At 35.5% G+C, this 22,540-nt stretch overlaps 1 protein-coding gene across 1 annotated transcript; it reads left to right on the top strand.

The window, feature by feature from the left end:
• The first annotated feature begins 7 nt into the window (after positions 1-7).
• On the top strand, positions 8-22,020 carry LOC136038097 (run domain Beclin-1-interacting and cysteine-rich domain-containing protein-like). The gene is given in 8 exon segments (XM_065721107.1): positions 8-718; positions 720-1,076; positions 4,418-4,489; positions 8,502-8,620; positions 12,432-12,651; positions 14,092-14,223; positions 19,187-19,357; positions 21,881-22,020. Coding segments are annotated over 8 exon segments (1,893 nt in total). The 3' UTR covers positions 21,992-22,020.
• The last annotated feature ends 520 nt before the right edge of the window (positions 22,021-22,540 follow it).

Genomic DNA, 22,540 nt, shown 5'->3' with positions numbered 1-22,540 from the left:
TTTAATAATGTCATCAATGAAAGAAAGAGAATCAAAAATTAAGAGATATATTTGTGTTCAGCTGGAAGAAGTTACTACTGAACTTTTAGAGTCAGTGACTGACAAAAGCTCTCCAGTAGGACTAAATGTGATCACAACTGAATTAATTTCTTGTCTTGAAGCAGTGTTTGTTCATAAACTCCGTGATAGTTTTATTGATAAGGTTGCTTATGTACTAACAGGTGAAGTATTCAAACAACCTGAGCCAAATCTTTGGACTTTGATTTTGTCAATTAGCCATAAACATCAGGTGATTGCTTTGAATGAATCAGATTATATTACAACTGACATTGGTAGAAGCAGATCTTGGATAAGACTTGTTTTGAATGAAGGTCTGATGGGTAGTTTCGTTGAAAGTCTGAGACGAGACTCAAGACTTTTGAATCAGTTTTATGAAAAAGATGCCTTTCTGAAGGATAGTGATTGTTGCTTAAGATTGAGGAAGCAATTGGCTCTTTTAGCTGAATTATACTTTGATTTGCCAATAAACTCAAGCCTGCTCAATAAATGGACTCCTGCTCCTCTTAGTTTAGCTGGAATTTGGGTTCCATCAGCACCTATTACTCCCGAAGCGGTTGTCCAAGGCTGTGATGTTGCGGGGACTATTTCCTGTGAACAGTCCATTGCTACTAATTCAGAATTAGAAAATATTGTGTTTGATCGGATTGCTAAATCTTCTCCTAAACAATCAACACCCTCAAGTTTGTTTGGAGGCTCTCCCAAACCAACACCATTCGGAAGTTTTTACCACACATTTGAGTGATGTGATAAAACAGTGTGATACTGCAAGTCTTTCTAGCAACTATGCTGAAATTCAACCCGAAATAAGATCATCATCTGTAGCAAGCATTGAGGCTGAGACACAAACTTCTGAGAGCGATTTTATTCATGAACAGGGTAATGACAATATATCTTTTGAAGGTTTATTGATCAATTACTCAGCTGATCAAGCTCTTTCAAGGACACCTGTAACAAGTACAGTGTGTCTTCAACAACAGCCAAAAGAAAATCCAGCAATCTCAGAAAGTCTTCCAGAGGTATGAATTAAACATTTTCCCTTTTTTTTGGTTTACTCTTTTTAATTTAATTAGATAGCCTCGAATTCCTTTAAGTATAATCATAGAAGCCATAGAGCCTGTTAGACGACATGCTTGAAGAAGAAATCAAGCCATAGACCATACAGTTTTGCAAAAAATTGAGAAAAACATAGTCTATCCCCTTCTCTTCACATTCAAAGTCCCTTTACCTATCTCCCCTAAAATAAGAAAAATTTAATTTGGAGTTCCACCTACATCCCACAGCTGTTAGACAAACATTGTTGGAAAAAAAGAGTAAAAACAGATATATATTCTTTGGATTTTTGTCAGATTTTTCTCTTTTCCATGACTAACAAAAATCATGTAATGTAACACTTGCTCTCTAACTCGTCTGTAAAAACCCATTAAAACAGCTTGCAGAGTGTAGCTGAAATGGTGGTAGGCTGAAAAAAAACTGTAGGGAAGGACGACTTTTCCCTTCTTGGGAATTGGTGTGACATCTCTGGTACAAAATGACTAAAGATCAATGCCCTGGGTTGGAATCATCTGCATGACTAATTTTATATGCTGGATGAAGAAGAGCCTCCGCACTGTATATGCAGATTATTAACCTCATCAATATCAGAAGATGGCTTTGGCTGTAATTTCGGTTGTAATTTCGGTTTCTCTCTGTGCAAAGGACCTCCAAGCCCTATATGCAGACTTTTAGCCTCATCAATACCAGAAGATGGCTTTGACTTGAACTTTGGTTTCCCTCTGAGCAAAGGACCTCCAAACTTTATATGCAGACTGCTAGACTCATTCATACCGGAAGGTGGCAATGGCTTCTCTCTGAGTGAAGGACCTCCAACCTTTATGTGCAGACTGTTAGACTGTTAGCCTCATCAATACTGGACGCTGGCTTTGATTTCAATTTTGGCTTCTCTTTGAGCAAAGGACCTCCAAGCTTTGTGTGCAGACTGTTAGCCTCATCAATACTGGAAAATGGCTCTGGCTTTAATTTTGGCTTCGTTTGGTTTTTCTTTTTTTTCTCTCTCTCTCTCTCTCTCTCTCTCTCTCTCTCTCTCTTTGCTGTTTCTTCTGAATCAGTAAATTGTAAATACCATTAATAAAATTACAAATTATACCGAAGCATATACTATCTTATTAAAACATACCATGGCTTTAAATAAACCAATTAAGGGACTCAAAAATCACTATCAATGGATTTCGGCAGTTGTCAGTACTTATCAGAAAAAATTATTTTCGCCACTTAATTAGCTTTGTTCAAATTTTGCTTCTTCCCGAAAATGTTTTGAAAAATCATGTGGTAATTCGTCAATATAATCACTTAGAAAAAGGATGCTCAAGATAAACTTCATATTAAAATATGTAATCCAGTGCATCAACGCGCGGCGTCGTTCAATGTTAGTTGCCTTGCTGAAGCCACAGCGTTGTCTTTACATTCAACGCTTATCAAAATTTTTCCAAGCGTCAGTATTTTTGTCACTAAGGCATAATCGTATTTACAACTGCCCCTTCCGTTAGTGCACAACTATGTAAACCACCTCCTCCCAAAAAATCCTGGTATTGCTTGCCCCTCCTTGCTATAAAACCTCTGGTGGTACCCATCTGCATTTCACATGCCAAACTCAAGATGGGGGGTGGCTAAACTCTTATGTAGTTCTGTAAGTATGCTATAATTATGTGTTCTACTACTGTTTTTGTTCATTTGTGAAAATCAGTCTAATATGACAATTCCATCCGTTTCTCGAACATATGATAAAATTGAAGGTTGGTTCGTAACTTTTCTTTTCTCTGGTGACCCTACGGGAAATTTGTGTCACTTGCTGTAACAATCCCTCGCCCTTCCAGTTGTGTTCTCTTATATATGTGCTACAGTATTTCCCCCTAAATATTGAAGTGATGGTCAAATAAACCGATATTTGTATTGTTTAACATAGGTGGATACAATGATTTTTTTTGGAGGGGGGGGGGGCAAAAAAGGATTGTTGCCAGAGGATTCGGATACTTGAAAAATTATCTTTTAAATACACGAATGTTAGAAACATGGCAGATTTATGATGTTTATCTTGAAAAACTTACATTTGAAGAGAATTCTTGGACAGTTCTTAGGTAGGAGTTAGCCCGTTTTCCATTTCTTGATAACTACGTGCCTTGTTTCCTACACATTTCTAAGAAAATATAATTTACTTATATTTAGCTTGCTGTAGATTCATTTTTATGGTTTCTATTAAATACTAAATGCTCTTTGAATATTATGATTACTTTGCTATTTCCCACTCCTCTACTTTTAGTTAGTTTTTTGTTTGAAAATCCATCCGGGTTATGTCTGGTGGTGTACAATAAAGGAAAAAGTAAATTGAGGAATAGTGATATTTTGTTTTTGAAGAATAAGAAGAAAGCTGACTTCTTGTATCGAATGATTCAAGGTTGAAATAATGAAATGAAATTTAGAAATCCAAATGGAGGGGAGATATAATTACTTTACTTAATGGAGAAAAATGTACTTCTGACTATGATTTCCATGAAATTAGTAAGAGTTCAAAATTTAAATTTTTCAGGAAGGAAATTTCCCTCCAAGAAATCCCAGTGTCTTCTACTCTGAACGCAGTATTATTCTTGATACCAGTAACCTAGCTACCTCAATATGCTACTCTTCGTCAAAATTTGTTTTTTTTACATGTGTGTGTGTTTGTGTAATTATGATGCCAATTAATTTAAATGCTTCTAAAACTGAGTTTTTTTTATCCTTTTCTATGACTAATGTCTTCATGTTTTTAAAGTTTTAATGCAGTGAATTGCAGCCAAAAGTTATTTCCGGTTTTAAGTTAGTTCAATCCACACCAGCACCGAACGTGAGTTACTATTAAGTATTGTCTGCTGGCTCTTTGTGGTATTTTTGATAAAAAGAAAAAAGGTTCAACCGATTTCAGGGTAGGGGGCAATTATAGAAAGGAGTTCTTTTCACTTATTATTGGGAAGTCTGTCCCCCCTCTGGGTGTGCCCGGACCGTCTACTATGATACGTGAAGTTGTCTTAGACCAAAATAAATGCCCCCTTGTATTTTTCAGTATATTCGAATAAATGTTAGTGAAAACTGTACAAAATTAATTTGTACCCAATTAAAAGGGAGAGAGTGGTGTCACCTAACCTGGATTTGCCAGTGGAATCCTGTAACAAAAAATTACTTGCTTATATTTAGTTTTGCTTTATTCTACGATAAATAAACTGTTTTCTGTGTATTTTTTTATGTAATTATGATGCCAATTAATTTAAAGGGTGTTAAAACTGAGTTTCTTTAACCCTTTTCTATGATTAATTTCTTCATGTTTTTGCAGGTTGAATGCAGTGAATTGCAGCCAAAAGTTATTTCCGGTTTTGAGTTAGTTCAATCCACACCAGCACCGAAAGTGAGTTACTATTAAATACTGTCTGCTGGCTCTTTGTGGTATTTTTGATAAAAAGAAAAAAGGTTCAACTGATTTCAGGGTAAGGGGCAATTATAGAAAGGAGTTCTTTTCACTTATTGTTGGGAAGCCTGTCTCCCTCCTGGGTGTGACCGGACTGTCTACTATGATATATGAAGTTGTCTTAGACCAAAAGAAATGCCCCCTTGCATTTCTCAGTACATTCGAATAAATGTTAGTGAAAACTGTACAAAATTAATTTTTACTCAATTAAGAGGGAGAGCGTATTGTCCCCTAGCCTGGATTTGCCAGTGGAATCCTGGAACGAAAAATTACTTGCTTATATTTAGTTTTACTTTATTCTATGATAAATAATCATTTTCATAATGTAACCCTGCTTATTTAAGCTTTTATTTTCTACGCGATATGCAAAAATATTTATTTTTGTAGCTCATAATAATAGAATTCGTGGGCAGAAGGACTTTAGTTGATCTTATGGAAAGCCAAAATAATGAGGGTAAATCATTTTAGAACTTTCCGTAGGACTATTCTCCCTAATATTCATGGATGGGCGTTTCTGGAAATCTGCTCTAAGGGCGGGGAGGGGGGCTAAACTCTACTTCACTCGTTGGTTATGGATCTATTATCATTTGCCTTTTGCTAAAGGTTTGAAGCAAAAAGGAAAAAATAATTCCTGAAGTGTTATAACGATTACGGAGTATGCTAATGCAAACTTGCAATTCTTTTGCATTTTCTAGGGGAAAAGCGAACTAGACTATAACCAACAACATCACAAGTATTCTATTATACTTAAGACATTTTATTTTAACACATTAGTCCTCTAGATAACTTCTTAGACCACCTGTTTTCCATTTGCAATCCTAATGAAAATGTATTAAAAACGTATAAAGTATTTTAATAAGAAATTGAAAAAAAAACTTTTAACACAAAAGTAATATTTATAGTCCTAATATTTTGGCTTCACATCCGAAAGCCTTTATGAACTGAAAAAACAAACAAAAATAGCCTAAACAAAACATAAAAAAACCTTAACAAACACTATATAAAAAACCAAAAGAAAGCGTCTGTTATGAATAGTATAGAATATAATTTAATTTAAAAATTTCTTTCACAGCATGGTTGCCGAATCGGAATTTTGTGTCAAAGATAGCACTAGTACATGTATATCGCAACGAAAAGTTTTGTCAATACTGATGTTCAAGTAAATCAGACCTTCACGTCGAACATATCCGTTATACAAAATACATAAATAAGATGAGTCAGAACTTAATTAAAAAAAAACAAAAAAACAACATCAGCAGGAAATCAATGTCTAGTTTTCTTGGCTATCATACAATTCAACAAAACTCGGAGCAAAACTCCTTGCGACATCTTTCATGTTTAGCAGGGACGGGAGTTAATTTGGGGATATTTTGGGACTTAAACGGGATGGTCTGTTGCAAACGGGAAGGTAGAATAGTGGATTGTGTCTATTGTGTTTTTTATATGTTTTGTTTGGGCTAGTTTTTTTCCTTTGATAAATACTTCCGGTATAAAGCCGAAATATTCAGACTTTAATTATTATTTTTTTATTAAATTTTTTTTCAGTTTTTACTGATTTACTAAAAGTTTATTCGTTTTTAGTACATTTTCGTTTCAATTGTATGTAAGTGCTCTTGGCGGTCTTTCATGACCACTAACGCCCACACTCGTGTGTGTCCTCTTCAGTTCTCAACTATGGTGCCATTCTGATTCGCATTGATGGGTTTAAAGTTAGTATTTTTCAGATCAGGATACACTTGTGGCAGCTCGTATTTGTGGAATACGACTCCAAGAACGGTGTTCAAGATCTGCCCTTGACCTGGATCAGTTTTATAGTAGTACTAGCTGTTGGGGTGGCGCTTCGCGCCACCCCAACACCTAGTTGGTGGGGGCGCTTCGCGCCCCCCCCAAGCCCCCCCGCGCGCGTAAGTCGTTACGCGCCATAATAGTTACGCGCCATTGTAGTTGTGTCCCTATGTCCCACCTGTGAATATAGATATATATACATATATGGTTTTAACTACGTAAAACTTGCGAATATACAACATTCTTTGCTGTCCCATTGTCTTTGCATATAAATAGATTGTCAGGTTATCCCCCTGTTTCCCCCGGTGTCCCCGTTGTAGTTGTGTCCCTGTGTCCCGGTCGTCATTTATATTCCCTGTGTCCCGGGTCCCGGTCATCATTTGTATCCCGGTGTCCCGGTCTGTATATACATTCGTTTTTTAGTTTTGTTTTTCTCCTTTATTTTTTTCCTTTTTTTTTTCTTTTTTAGCTTATTTAGATTTTTAGATTTTTTAGTTTTTTTTATTAGTTTTTAGTTTTTATTTCTTTTTAGTTTTTTTGTCCCGGTCGTCATTTATATCCCCCTGTTTCCCCCGGTGTCCCCGTTGTAGTTGTGTCCCTGTGTCCCGGTCGTTATTTATATTCCCTGTGTCCCGGTCGTCATTTGTATCCCGGTGTACCGGTCTGTATATACATTCGTTTTTTAGTTTTGTTTTTCTCCTTTATTTTTTTCCTTTTTTTTTCTTTTTTAGTTTATTTAGATTTTTAGATTTTTTAGTTTTTTTATTAGTTTTTAGTTTTTTTTTCTTTTTAGTTTTTTTGTAGTTTTTACCTTCTTTTTAGTTTTGTTAATTTTTTTTTTTTACTTGTGTCCTGGTCGTCATTTATACTCCCTGTGTCCCGGTGCTTTGTTGATTGCTAATCGAACATTCCTTTTGTCCTGGTCGCTTTCTCTTTGAGTGTCGTCATTTATTTTTTTCTTTTTTAGTTCTTTTAGTTTTTACCTTTTTTAGTTTTTTTTTAGTTTTTAGTTTTTTTAGTTTTTTACCTTTTTTTAGTTTTTTTAGTTTTTTAGCTTTTTTATTTTTTTTATTAGTTTTTAGTTTTTTTGTAGTTTTTGCCTTTTTTTTTAGTTTTTTGTCCTGGTCGCTTTCTCTTTGAGTGTCGTCATTTATTAGTTTTTTCCTTTTTTTTTTTGTTTTTTATTGGTTTTTACCTTTATTTTAGCTTATTTTTCAGTTTTTTCCTTTTTTTTAGTTTTTTTTTATTTTTTATTTTTTTTAGTTTTTTACATTTTTTTAGTTTTTTTAGTTTTTTTAGTTTTTTAGCTTTTTTACTTTTTTTATTAGTTTTTAGTTTTTTTTTGTAGTTTTTGCCTTTTTTTAGTTTTTTCAGTTTTTTTTTTAGTTTTTTATTGGTTTTTACCTTTATAGTTTTTTTAGTTTTTTAGCTTTTTTATTTTTTTTATTAGTTTTTAGTTTTTTTGTAGTTTTTGCCTTTTTTTAGTTTTTTCAGTTTTGACGTCACCTAATCCAGTTTTTTCAGGTGACGTCACCTGACACATCCATCCACACATCCACAGACAGACAACTTATTTTTATATATATAGATTTATATATATAGATTTATGAAAATGGTACCTTTTGGTTACAAATATTCGTTAGCCAGTGCATTCTCAATCAGTTGTTTATTGCAAAAAATTTGCTGCTCCCCTGTGTGTACCTATAAACATTGTTTATTTTTTATATAATTAATTTATTAATGAGGCAAACAAAAAAAAATCTTAGAAAGAAATATCGTTTCTTTCTTTAGAAAGAAATGTCAAAGAAAATGTACGTTTCTCTTTAACATTTGTGATATTTTTTTGGTGGGGGGGGGGTAGTGCGGATAGAAATTTAGTTGATAATTCTGTGCAACTCAAAATGCAAATCCAGCAAATTTTACCAGAAAGATTGAGTCCCTTAAACAGTGCTGACAGTGCATTTTATTTGATATTACAATTAGCCTACTCATAAAACTGCCTGTAGAAAACTGGTTGTTGTTCCATCATCAAAGTTCGGTTTTTTGTGCCTTTTTTTGTGAAATCTAGATGGCAATGAGATTTTGGGGGTGGGGGTGTCTGGTTGAATGCCACTAGGGGACCCCTGTCGCCAGGTGATGCTCAACTGCTTAACTAGGTATTTTTTAGGCAAGCTCTGTGATAGCAAAGATTTTATCAAGTATAGCTGTCGAAGAAGGTCTTGATAGTCAAGATTACAAATGCCGTGACTGCAATAGACCAATTGGAGTGATATTTGGTGAAGCAAGGTCAGCTAATGTTTTTTACTTTTTTGTTCAAAAAATGGGCCACAAAAATATAACAAATACGTTCGTCCAATAAATTCAAGCAAAACTAAAATAAAACACAATGCTCACGTTTTTCATATCCAGAACATATCTATGTGTATGGGATGTCCCCCTCCTCCAAAAAACACTTTAAGTATTTGCACACTTCATCCAAAAAAAATTCTCTGTGTCTGATATGTTCTTGCACTATTAATCAATATTCTTACCGTTAATATTAACACTTATTCGGTTTAATTTTTGTAGGAAATCGCTCAAAAATACCACTCACTCACTTTGTTTTTATGTATCAATTACTATGATTAAGACTTCTCTAAGTTCTAGCTACATAGCTATGATTTTTTTATGCTTCAGCTTTGAGTGCTGTTCAGAAAGTAATTTATGTTCTGAAGCAAAAAATGGCCAAAACAAAGAAGTTTTTATTATTTACGTTTTAAAAGTAACTTCCAGACTGCCATTCAGCTTGATTTTTGTTAAAATTGAGATGCTTGCTACAATTGTGCCTTCGCGTACTTATAGCCATACTTCTTCATATATTTTTTTTAGCACTTGATATTATCCAAGTGACATATAGCAATTGCAAATTCTGTCGGTCTGTCGGTCCCGGTTTTGCTACTTTAGGCACTCCCAGGTAAGCTAGGACGATGAAATTTGGCAGACATATCAGGGACCGGACCAGATTAAATTAGAAGTAGTCGTTTTCCCGATTTCACCATCTGGGGGGGGGCGGTTAATTCGGGAAAAAAATAGAAAAAATGAAGTATTTTTAACTTACGAACGGTTGATCAGATCTTAATGAAATTTGATGTTTGGAAGGATATCGTGTCTCAGAGCTATTATTTTGAATCCCGACCGGATCTGGTGACATTGAGGGGGAGTTGGGAGGGGGAAACCTAAAATCTTGGAAAACACTTAGAGTGGAGGGATCGGGATGAAACTTGGTGGGAAAAATAAAAACAAGTCCTAGATACATGTCTGACCTAACCGGAACAGGTCCGTTCTCTTTAGGGTAGTTGGGGGGGGGGGGGTAATTCTAAAAAATTAGAAAAAATGAGGTATTTTTAACTTACGAACGGGTGATCGGATCTCAATTAAAGTTGACGTTTAGAAGGATCTTGTGTCTCAAAGCTCTTATTTTAAATCCTGGCCGGATCTGGTGACATTGGGGGGAGTTTGGGGGAAACCTAAAATCATGGAAAACACTTAGATTGGAGGAATCGGGATGAAACTTTTTGGGAAAAATAAAGAGAAGTCTTAGATACTTGATTGACATAATTGGAACGGATCCGCTCTATTGGGGGGGGGGAGGAGTTTTAATTCTGAAAAATAAGAAAAATGACGTATTTTGAACTTACGAAGGAGTGATCGGATCTTCATGAAACTTCATATTTAGAAGGACCTCGTAACTCAGATCTCTTATTTTATATCTCAACTGGATCCACCGTCATTGGGGGGGGGGGGAATCTTAGAAAATACTTAAAGAGGAGAGATCAGGATGAAACTGGATGCGAAGAATAAAACCTGTCTAAGATACGTGGCTGACATAACTGGACCGGATCTGCTCTCTTTGGTGGAGTTGGGGGGGGGGGTAATTCGGAAAAATGAGGCATTTGTAACTTACGAACGGGTCACCAGATCTGAATGAAATTTGATATTTAGAAGGATCTTGTGCTTTAAAGCTCTAATTTGAATTCCGACCAGATTCTATGACATTGGGGGGAGTTGGAGGGGAAACCGGAATTCTTGGAAAACGTGAAAATTGGGGTATTTTTATCTTACGAATAAGTGAATTGGATCTTAATGAAACTTGATATATATAGAAGGATCTTATGTCTCCGACACTCCATTTTCGACTCGAATTGGATCCGGGGACATAGGGGGGGTTGGAGGAGGGAAACATAAATCTTGGAAAACGCTTAGAGTGGAGAGATTTGGATGAAACTTGATGGGAAGAATAAGCACAAGTTCTAGATACATGATTGAAATAATAGGAACGGATCCGTTCTCTTTGGAGGAGCTAGGGGGTGTAATTTGGAAAAATTAGAAAAATTGAGGTATTTTTAACTTAAGAACAGGTGACCGGATCTTAATGAAATTTGATATTTAGAAGGAATTCATGTCTCAGAGCTCTTATTTCAAATCCCGACCAGATCTGTTGACATAGGGGGGAGTTGGAGGGGAAATCTTGGAAAACGCTTGGAGTGGAGGAATCGGGATGAAGCTTGGTGGATAGAATAAGCAAATGCCCTTGATACGTGATTGACGTAACCGTATTGGATTTGCTCTCTTTGGGGGAGTTGGGGGGAAGGGTTTAGTGATTTGGCAAGTTTGGTGCTTCTGGACGTGCTAGGACGATGAAAATTGGTAGGCGTGTCAGGGAGCTGTACAAATTGACTTGATAAAGTCTTTTTCCCAAATTCAACCATCTGGGGGGCTAAAGGGAGAGGAAAAATTAGAAAAAACGAGGTATTTATACGTTACGAGTGGGTGATCGGATCTTAGTGAACTGTGATATTTAGAAGGACATCGTGACTCAGTGCTCTTATTTTAAATCCTGACCAGCATTAAGCCTCTGATTTTCCTTTTAAATCAATCTATTGATACATAGAATTTTGCTAGAGCTCATACCATATGATCTCTTGGCTCTTATCTCTTCTCGCCTCGTCACAAGTGCCATATGAGCTCTTAGCTCTTGTTTTACCCAAGGCTTCTACCGCTATATTTTAGCGTGAAGATCAAACGGGTGAGTATAGCCTTAATGTAATTTCCAGGTGGCCCACGGGTATTGCGTTTCTGTGGTAGTGCTCTGCTCCTCATCTGTATAATGACAAACAAAACGGTATATGGAATGGGGACCAAAATCTTTCTAGAACGCCAAGAAACGTTTTGTTGAATTCAAAATAAAATATGATTATTCCGCAAACAGGGAGCGACACTTTTAGTTGACAGATGCGTATTTAGTATAGATACAAGGACAAAAAACGGTACCAACTCCAACCCAGCCGTGTTGACACCAATAGAAGGTGGTTTGAGTCTCAGGTGGCAAATTTCTGTGAGGGGGGAGGTCAATAAGCTTGGATACCGTTGGGGAAATTGTCTCAATGTAAGCGGAAAATATGTCGAAGTGTTATTTAAAATTCTCTTTTCAATTTCTATGATAAAAAACATTCCCTTTTCTTTGCTTATTTTTTTTCTATCCCAAGCAAGCTGAACAAAAAGTTTTCTGTCATAATGGTCACAAGCTTATTCAGTCTATACTCCATTGGACTGAGCTAGTTTGGAAATTTGCAAACTTTGTTCAGTTTCATTAAAGCATATAACAAAAATTATTTTTCTTACTTTTATCTATATAAGTTTTTTGGTCTTGTAGTTGAAATCTTGATTGAATTTCATGAAAAAAAACAATAGGTAAAAATTTAATTACAACTGCAGAGAGATGTCACGGTTTACTCAGAAACTATTCCTAGAAGGCTTGTTTTACAATAAGCAATTTCATAGACTAAACAGTCTTTCCGTCTGTAAATAAAATGAATATGTCAAATATTAAGACGTCAAATAGATAAGTATTTTAATCAAGACATAGAGTAAAATAAGACACTCACTGGCTTGATTAAAAATTTCTACCATTACTTGTATATTTTCATATTTTTCATTTATGTTTTTTAACGTAGGATATTTAGGACCTGTAAGCTTTTTAAGTATTATTTGCAAAAGAATAAACGAGCCACTTTATCTGTAGCCTACCAGAGAAGTTGACATGATATTTCTTTTTCAGAGTATGCTATCTTACTGGTCGGTATTACTGTGATGATTGTCATGAAAATGAAAAGCTTATGATACCCAGTAAAGTTGTTTATAATTGGGACTTCAGCCTTTACACTGTCTCTTCAAGCTCAGCTCTTCTCCTTAAACAAATGGTTGTTGATCCAATAATCAACATTATGGATCTCAATCCAAGGCTATATTCATACGCTGATGAGCTTAGAACTGTTAAGGTAAAAATTATGTGGAGTAAATTATGACAAATTGAAAGATTCGGAGCTTAATCCTATTCCATTAAAGAAATTATACTATTGTGGCATTACTATGAGTCGCTAGATGGCAGTAGGTGAGGGTACCCTTGGACGATCTGAAAAAATTATACTACCTTTTATATTGTGTTCAGCAGATTTGTAGGCTAAAGTTCGATGGTCTTTTCGCAGCTAGAATTGAACTATAATGATTTTTTTTTTGCATAACATCTATATAGATTTACGTAAAAGACTCCACAAATGAAGTTTTAACCAAATCAGGGGGCGTCCCCTTGGAGGTTAACATAATCGTGTAAGCTAAGGGAAAATTGCACAAAATTAAATTACACTCCAGCAAAAAGAGGAGGGGTCTATATAAATAGTATAAATAAATATTTAAATTCTTATAAAGAGAAATCGAGAAGATTAAAAGTATAATTTCCTTAATCAATGAAAAAGACTATTTCTATTAAAATCGAACAGAAATAAATTTAAAAAACATTTTCCACAAAAGAAGTTTTTCAAAGAAAACTAAATAGCTATATTAAACCAAACGTGAGCAGAAATTAAGGCAAATAATTTTTCAAACCTAAACTATTGTAAATCACCATTAAGAAATAAATGAAACCAAAAATGAATAGGATTTACGATGAATGGCCAAGTCAACTTCAAAACGAGGAGAAACTATCTCAAAGAAAAGTAGATCTAACCTTCCCTCTGTATTTTAAAGACAGAACGTAATATGCACTTTACTGAAAAAAAAAATACATTTTTAAACGTTTTCTCTTTGTCAACTGTAGTAAATCCAAAATTATGAAGACTCTCATGAATCAATATCAGTGTGTATTAAACCGTATGAATGTAAGAATTAAACCGTATTAAAACCGTATCAAACCGTAAGAATGCGGCGGCACTAGACCCTTAAGGTCCAAACCGGCGGTGCTGATCTCCGTCTCAAGGCCCTTTAGCCAGGAAGTGCGATGGGGAAATGAGGGCCAGCCATCCTGTGCTTTTGCACACCCTTCCTGTTTACCTTCCCCAGGTTTTTCCAGGTGCCCATTTAGAGCTGGGTCGACTCTGGCTGAGCTTACAAAGTCACGCCGCTGACCCCGTCCTAAACCAAATAAATGGGTACACTAGGAGACGAACCCTCACCCTCTCGGACAAAGGATCCTAAACCCAGCGCACTAGGACGCGCCCAGCCTTCGGCTAGGACGGCTCCTAAGTCCACATTCAGTTGTTGTTTTCAGTAACATTGGTTGTGATGGTTAGTTTGCTTTTTCTTTTATTAGTCTATGAAAATGAAAACGCCTAGCTTGAAATAACGATTGTTTTCGGTAAACTGTAAATTGCCTCCTATTTTTTGGACACACAAGGGGCATTAGCCCTATTCAGAATCGATTTATTTAAGATTGTACTTTGTAGGAAATGCGGACACAGCTTTTCTATGCAAATGCTTATTTGGAAACGTGCAAGTCTGAAGCAGAAGATGAACTGAGGAAGCGATTATGGCCAAAAGAGTACATTTATGAACATATTCATATATACTCGGTATCTGTAAGTTTGCTTTTGAATTTTGTATATTATGGCTGCAGCAATAGCTGCAAACTTGTTGAGAGTGAATCGCAGCTCATACAACATTTTGCACTAGATCTGCCTTTCTACACGTTCCTTAAATATTTCCCAAACCGGCGAAGATATATACAATAAAGATAAGTGAGGCAAGAGCAAATGTCAAATCACTGAGTAAAGCACAAAATTCAAGAGAGAAATTAAAAAGAAGCCTAAAATTAAAAACACATTTTTAAACGAATGTTTAATGTATTATAATCGCCATTTGATGCTAATTCAGGAATGGTAACTATTATCTCTGTTATGTCCAACCCTTTGTATATTAGCTAGGCTTATTGATAAAAGAACACCTTCTCATACAACAAGACGTATAAAGAACGATATAAAATAATATGACGAATAGGTTTAAAGTTTCTTTAGGAAAAAATGTATCTTGCATTTCTTAAAAAGCTTTCAGGAAAGCTTGAACGTTCCTTTGGTATTCATAGCTTTGTTCATAGTATTCGCTGAATAAGCAAGGCCATCTCTCCAGTAGTGTAGTAAAGACATAAAGACTGAAGATGTCTGGCAGTTTTCTTCTTTATGGCTTCACCATTGGTTAAAAATGATTTTTAAGTTTTTTGCCAGGTGATAACCAGCAATCGTAAATGGCCACTTTGGAGAAAATAACGAATCCAATTATCGTGTCTAAAGCAAGCCTCTTATTGAGCCAAATTATTATCATAATGTGAAAACTGCAAAATTTTCTCAACCAGCGTAGATAGCGTAGATAGATAGATACTTTATTTCTGACTGAAGCGGAAACTCGGTATTTTACATCTACAACAAAAAATGTAATTTGGCACTAAAAGAAAGGAGAGGTAAACACAGGAAAATACAGAAAGGAGAGAAAAAAGAAACTAAGGATAAGATAAAAGGGGACAAAAAAATGACTATCAGTTTAGAAAGCAACTATGAGCATTGATCAAATCGGACTTTATCAATGAGAAATTGAATTCATAAAAACCGAGCAAGTTTACAAACACTAACTATTACAAATCGAAAGGATGGAAGATCAACAGCTCATTTAAGCACTTCATCAAAAGCAAGCAAGGTTGATTGTTGATAACAATTTTCAACACCACCACACGAGCAGAGTGGAGTCCCAACCAGCAAGATTGCCAATGAATTGTCCGTGGATATCTGATGCCATTAGCCTGCACTTGATATACTACTCTGGCCGTCCCGTCCCCCGTGAAATTTCTTGTCAAAGTTCAACTGGATTGCTTACTTTCCATAAAACAAAATTGTTTGGTGAACGTTTCTGACCAAGTGTTTCCTTAAACATACTCAAGCTTTATTTTTTTGAAGCTTTATTATTACCATTTGCCTTTGGTCGTAACTTGGCATAAAAATATCGATCTTTTCAGTGAAACTTGTTCACATCAAAATAGACAGATACGTTGGATTTAGAACCTCAATATTGTTCATTGATCTTCTGGATAGGATTCATATCAGTTGAAATTTATTCAGGTACCCCTAACACTACATTCGGTGGCATTGCATTCACTGCCTTCATATATTTGAAAAAAGCACCTTCGCAATCTTTGACTGTAATTTGAAAATACACTTTTGACTGGCGCCCTCCATTGCATCAAGCCAATCTAAAAAAGCATCTTTAATCGCTTTGAAATCTGCTTTTTTGCTCTCTTTGGCAATGCTGTCAACAAATCTTCATGTGCCTCAGGGATCACTTTCAGTTGATTTTAAGACAGAACAATCTTATCTGAATGTGCTTGTTTGGTAAGAGCCGGGTACAACCTTCGGGTAAGTTCTCACCGGGACCAGCCTGGGTCGTAGAATCTCAATAAAATGTTTTATATTGAAAATGATCTCCCAGGACGCGTCTGATTATGTCGAATGACATGTAGCATGTGGCATGACCCATGTGGCTAAGAACACTGGTTGGGAGTCGATGTTTTAGTGCTTGGATATTGCTGGAGTGGCTTAGGTATAATCGTCTTCAATGTCAGTAGCATGGTAGCTTGACAGTCGCCTGGTGTGTGTCCACCAAAAATCTACTAAATGGCTGCACATAAAGCTACATTAGCGTCCAGTCCATAAAGATCACATCCTTTTTTGTCATAAAAACAAATTATGCGGTCTTTTCGATGTGTATTCTATAGTAAAATGATAATCGAAATCTAAAATTATACCATATTGTGTTTTTGTAACACAAATATAAAGCTTCCCTTTTTTTCTGTTTCATTTTGAATAGTGTTAGTTTGTTATAGTGGGAATAGTCTGAGCCGTGTAAATAGTAAGAACCCACTTAAATAAGTTGAGAAGCTTCGATTGGCTGCTTTGGTGCCAATCGATTGCTAAGGCTATAATGCTCCATGGGCTTGTGTGGCCACAGAAGGGGAGAGACAGTGGAATCCCCCAAGAATGGTTTGCAGGCTACCTAAAAAATTTGAGTCAAGAACATCCATTTTGTGGGCATCAAACTATCCTGCTTTCCACTTTTCCCCTTTTTGATTCCACCCACATGTAAATTGAGGAGTCACAAATAAAATATTATATCACATGAAAATAAGAAGCAATATTAAACCCTAAACCACGCAGAATTTCTTACATGTTTACGGAATAAGTTCCGCTCGTTTTAGGATTTAATGTTACTATTTATTTTCATGTGATGACACTTGTTACGCTTTGTTTAGTAGCAGAGAAGGCGGTCCTATTTGGTCTAGGTTGTCTCATCAGCTAGGAACTTTCAAGGATCATTCGCCAGGCCAAGATATCAAAATAGTGCTAACGGTATTCACTGGAAATGACACGTGTAAATGAATAAATCAAAATGCGCTAAGTATGTCTGCCCTTTCTTATGAACTGTTTATGAGATGATCAAAATAAGGGTGGAATCACTCTTATTTGTAAAACTTGACTACCCTTATATATTATTATATTTAATTGAATTAACCTTGAGTCAAATTCTAAGCCAGAACCAAGCAAATTTAAAATTGACAGAGCTCCTTAGTCCAAATAAGCAAGCAATAGTTTAATTAAACAAAGAATAGAAAAAAAAATGAGAACGGGGTTTTTATAAGACAAACGGAAATACTGGAAAAAACAAGATGAATATTTCGGAGGGACAACCGCTTCCCTTCTTCAGCGCTAGAAGAGAAAAGGGGCTAGTAGCCTCCGAATCTATTTGGTCACTTAAAAAGGGCACTAGAACTTCTAATTTTCGTTCGAATAATCCCTCTCCCGACCTTCTAGGATTCTTGGTTTGATACGATCATCCTTAGGGAAAAAAAAGAATAAGCACACGTCCATGATCTTTCTTTGGTAAAAAAAAACACCAAATCCCACAATTTTTGCAGGGAAGGGCTTAAAACCTCTACTGTAGAATTCTCTAATAGTTTTGTAGGCAGAGAGGGGGGGAGCAGATGGCTCAAAGGATGTGTCTTAATGCCAAAACATCTGAACTCTCCTTGAGCCTTCAAATAGATTCAGAATTAGTTTTAAAGGAGGTGGGGGGGTGTAGAAATTGATATATAATCACTCTTGATTTCAGGGGATATTTATGGTCTACGCCTTTATTATGAAAGTAAAGAATAACATTAAACCGCAAAATGAGTAGGACTTATTCCATATAGAAGGTAGGCTTCACCCTCTCCATCACAAACCCCTCCCCTCGTGGTCGTAAAAACTTCAGCAGATGCTCAGTCGATCGAAAATTGATAGCTCTAGTCCCATTTTTAAAAGGCAAAAGTAATTGGAGACCTACCAACCCTTATCGTAGAATCTTTTTTTTTATGTCTGGTCCTTTTGTAACCCGTTAGGACATCTGATCGACATTTCAAGGCACCCATTTTCTGCTTTTTCTGTGGCTACTCAATTTTGCATTTTCCACAAAGTGAGGAAGGGTTTCACATGTGGGGGTTGTTTTCCGGGGGTGCCCCAGGCACCAAAATATTCAATATATTTAAATTTAATAATAGTTAAATTTATATATTTAAGTACTTGTTCTATTGGAAAGATAAGGCTATCCTAATTGAATAGGGGTCAACTTTGAGGAGCGACTGTATACACTGTTACTGAACTCAAGTCCTTAGGACACGCCTTATTTTAATGCGCAGCTAACACTGATCTTCAACTTATGTGTTCCGCTGGGATTGTTACAGTGTCAACAAGAAAAGCTACCCCTGAATATTGTAATTAACAGAAAGATCTTTTCTGCAAATTAACAGAAAGACTGTAACAGCGGATGTTTCCGCTGTTACAGCTGTTGTCATCAATTTCTTGTAGATATTTTGGAAACATAAGTTTTGAATGTCCGGAAACATGCCTACATATATTTATTGCCTACAATTCGCAGAAACATATGATTTGGCTTGAAAGTAAAAAAATAGTAAAGCAAATAGTACCTAATGGGATATCCAATTTAGACACAATATTCAAATTTCATCTATATTCTTCACATAGCAGATCCTACTATAGCCGTTGCTAAACTTATGGAGAAACACAATCGTAAGATTTCAAGACATGCTTGGAGCCGAGTTCTTCAACACGGGTTACGTGTCATAGTTGTGTAGTGATATTTTGCTCTTTTTTCTATCTCTTTCTCTCTTTGTATTGCTCCGTCATCTTTTTGTACGACGACTGGTTTTGAATAAATCAGAATAATAATAATAATAAATAAATATAAAATATAAAGAAATATTTGGAACAGCATTTAAAGGCAAAATACGTACAGAAATAAAATATAAATTCTAAAACACACAGCAGTTCAATTCTTTCCAAATAAAAAATTACAAGTTTTATGTTTGTACTTCAATTTACTTTCAATCTTGCTTGAAAGACTCACCAGTAGTTCTGTCTAACAATCTGTTTTGTTTTGCTAGATAATTTTATCGGCTCCATTATAGGACTGTGGAAACACGTCTCAAGTATGTTTGCATTTCAGGATCTGACCCAGGTTGCCTTGGGTAGCTTTATCCCTACACTGAAGAAATCAGTCGACTTCGCATTAAACCACGTTAGAAGTTGCCACTTATGCAAAGCAAAAGGGTTTATATGTGAACTATGCAAGAATCCAAATCCCATATATCCTTTTGAAATATCGTTTACAAACAGAGTAAGTTCTTTTAATATGAACATTTTTAACAAGAATGCTACCCATCACTAAGTTTTTTGTCACAAATTTAATTATTAAATGAAGGAAGTTATCCTTCGGTTGCTAAAGACGACTTTTTATGGCACTTGTTTTTTAAATGAAGTGGTCTTTTCTTCAAATATCGTACAGTTGATTTTCAACGTGTCTGTCGCCTTATAGGCTTTTTCTGGCGACATTATAGTTGATTAACAAAGTCGCTTTTTTTTGTTGATCAACTTTGGATGAAATTACCCACAACTGAAATTGATGATTGTAAACTTACTAGTCAAATTTAAGCATAAAATTCCAAGGATGAATATTGTGGGGGAAATTATTTAGAATTTTAGAACAGAAAAAAGTTACTTTGCAATATAGTTTGGTTTATTTATTATTAGCTTGGTCATTCATGTAAAGAAGACGCGAGAAGGTACTTCATTTTGAACTATCCACCGAAGAAATCAGCTCTGATGATGAAAAGAGTGACATTGCCATTTTTGTTACTTTTTAGGAGATCCAAAAAACGAAAAAAAGTTTGTCCACGCTGTATGTTTTTTTTTATAACTATAAATAACTCATTTTCGATCAAAATGGCATATGTCGCCCTTTAATTATCACAGCCGAAATTTTGTTGTGTTAAGCTGAAACGCTCAGAAATTGATGCGACAGTGAAAATTACAGGAGGAAAGTTGAGTTGAAATGAAAAAAGCAAAACGGTATTCAACTGATTCTAAAATATTACGGTTGATTTCCAATAATAAGAAAAATTTGTTTTCTCACGAAAATTAATGTTGATCTGTAATTGTTGGTAAACCAGTCTTTTTTTATTGTTGATCAACAATTTGTATACTAGAACAGGCCTTATATTATTTCTATGAAATTGAGTCTCTACCAGTGCTACAATCAGTAATTTTATAAGTCTCACTCTGAAATAAACATCGATTAAAAACTAGAGCTAATGTCCCTTGTCCGGTAAGTTCACTTTTTACACGTAAAGACGGATGAGAACCTCTCTCGCCCAATGTTTTCCGCCAGTCTATAAGAAATAAAATAAATAAATATGTCGGTAAATTACGCATCCAGTTTTCTCTATTCGTTTTTAAAATAATCTTTTTTTAATAAGGGTGGGAGTGAAAAAGTAGGGCCTCAAGGCTGTGGTCTCTTATTTTTTTTTATCTACATTAAATAAAAAACAAGTTTTTTTAGTCTAAAAGTAAGGAACGACATTAAAACCTAATATGTATAGAAATTATTCTGTATATGAAAGGGGCTGACCCCTCCTCGACGCCACACTCTTTACGCTAAAGTTTTTCCCACGTAAGCAATCCTCCCAAGTAACCCCATGCCCCTCTCCCACCAGGAAAAACCCTCCTGAAAACGTCTGTATACTTCTCGATAACCAATACTAATAATGGGCAAAGTTCATAACTTGCAGCCCTTCACCCATGCACTGTGGGGGATTAAGTCGTCCTCAAAAACATAGTTATTTGATTTTTCTACTATGCTGAGCAAAATGTTTATCTTAAAATCTTGATCCGGTGACTTTGAGAAAAAAGTAAGCATGGGAGGGGGCATAGTGGCCCTCCAACGTTTTTGGTCATTTAAGAAGGGCACTAAAACTGTTAATTTCTATTCGAATGAGGCCTCTTGCGATATTCTAGGACCACTGGGTCGATACGATTGCCCCTGGGAAAAAGAAAAACAACAACAACAAAACAAAAAAAACGCATCTGTGATCTTTCTTCTGGCAAAAAAACAAAATTCCACATTTTTGCAGATAGGGGCTTGAAACCTCCTCAATGGAGTTCTCTGATACGCTGAATCTGATGATATGATTTTCATTAAAATTCTATAACTTTTAGGGTTTGCTTCCCCCTTCTTTCGAAAATGAGGCAAATTTTCTCAGGCTCGTAACTTTTGATGGGCAAGACTAAACAAATTCCATTTGTAGAGTTTCATTTACTATTGAGCCGGGTCGCTCCTTACTTACAGTTCGTTGTCACGAACTGTTTGATTCAGATTAGGAATTTCCTCCATGAGTTGGAAAAATGAAAAAATTGGATTCCTAGTTTTTCTCTAAAAAAAAATACTAATATTAGAAAAATCTGAGCCATTGACACAGGAATGGTTCATGCCAGGCAAATAAGCCATAGGAGGCTTTGAATCCTCGCCCCCGAAATTTCTAAATTTTTGGAGTTGTTTCGTGTTATATCTTGTATTTTTGCTGTAATTTACTTATTGTTTGTTTTCAATCAAAATTATGTTGCTCTAAAATTTGACCCCGCCCCTCAAAAAGCTTCCTGTGCTTACATCTGATCAATCATGTACAAAAGGGGTCATTTTTCCCTCCCTAAATCCAAACAAGACTAGGGTTGTCCAGAATTTATTTTTCAGATAAGTGGTCCTTTTTTACAGGGAGGCTACAGTAGGCTCTAATATAAAATAGGCTTTAAATAAAAAAATGAATTTACATCAGTTTAGTTCAAACTAATGGAATCATTGTTTCAGTGCAATTTCTGTGGTTTGGTATGTCACAATTCGTGCATTGATCCACATAGACCGTGTACGCGCTGTGAAAGAAGAAAGATGAGGAATCAGACAATCCAGGCAAGGGTGTAGTTTATATGAGTATATTTTCAAGTGTAATTGCTTTTTAAAAAATTGTCATTTAGTTTGTTAAATAAACAAGTCTCCTGGAAATATTTACTTGAATTTCTCATCTGCGAGTTAACTTTTGAAGAAAGTATAGAATAGGCCACTGACGCCTTCCCAAACCGCAGGTCCCTTGTTGACGCATCTGACAGTTTCCCAACCCAAAAATTTTGTTTTGAGTCATAAAAAAAATGACAAGTGTGATTTAATCGTTTTTTTTAATTCACTTTTAAGTTAGCTAATACTAGTTTTAATGGCTTTTCGTTGTCACGGATAAAAATATTCCTCGCTCCTATAGAATGTATCTCAGGACGTTCCAAAGTTACTCATTACTGATTTGCCATTGTAATCTTTGTAACTGCGGTCTTTCATGTCAAAAAGTATGGGTAATTTATAAGAAATTGCCAACGTCATCCAGTGTTTGGAACTTTTTGGTGTTTTTTTTTATGTAGTAATAGGGCGAAATTAGTGTAGCAATAAGTGTCTGATCTCAGTTACTAAAAGAAAAAAATGATT

Source organism: Artemia franciscana, chromosome 17 (assembly GCF_032884065.1).
Source record: "Artemia franciscana chromosome 17, ASM3288406v1, whole genome shotgun sequence".
In the NCBI taxonomy this organism is placed as follows: Eukaryota; Metazoa; Arthropoda; class Branchiopoda; order Anostraca; family Artemiidae; genus Artemia; species Artemia franciscana.
This window is presented reverse-complemented; position numbering and strand designations above follow the sequence as displayed.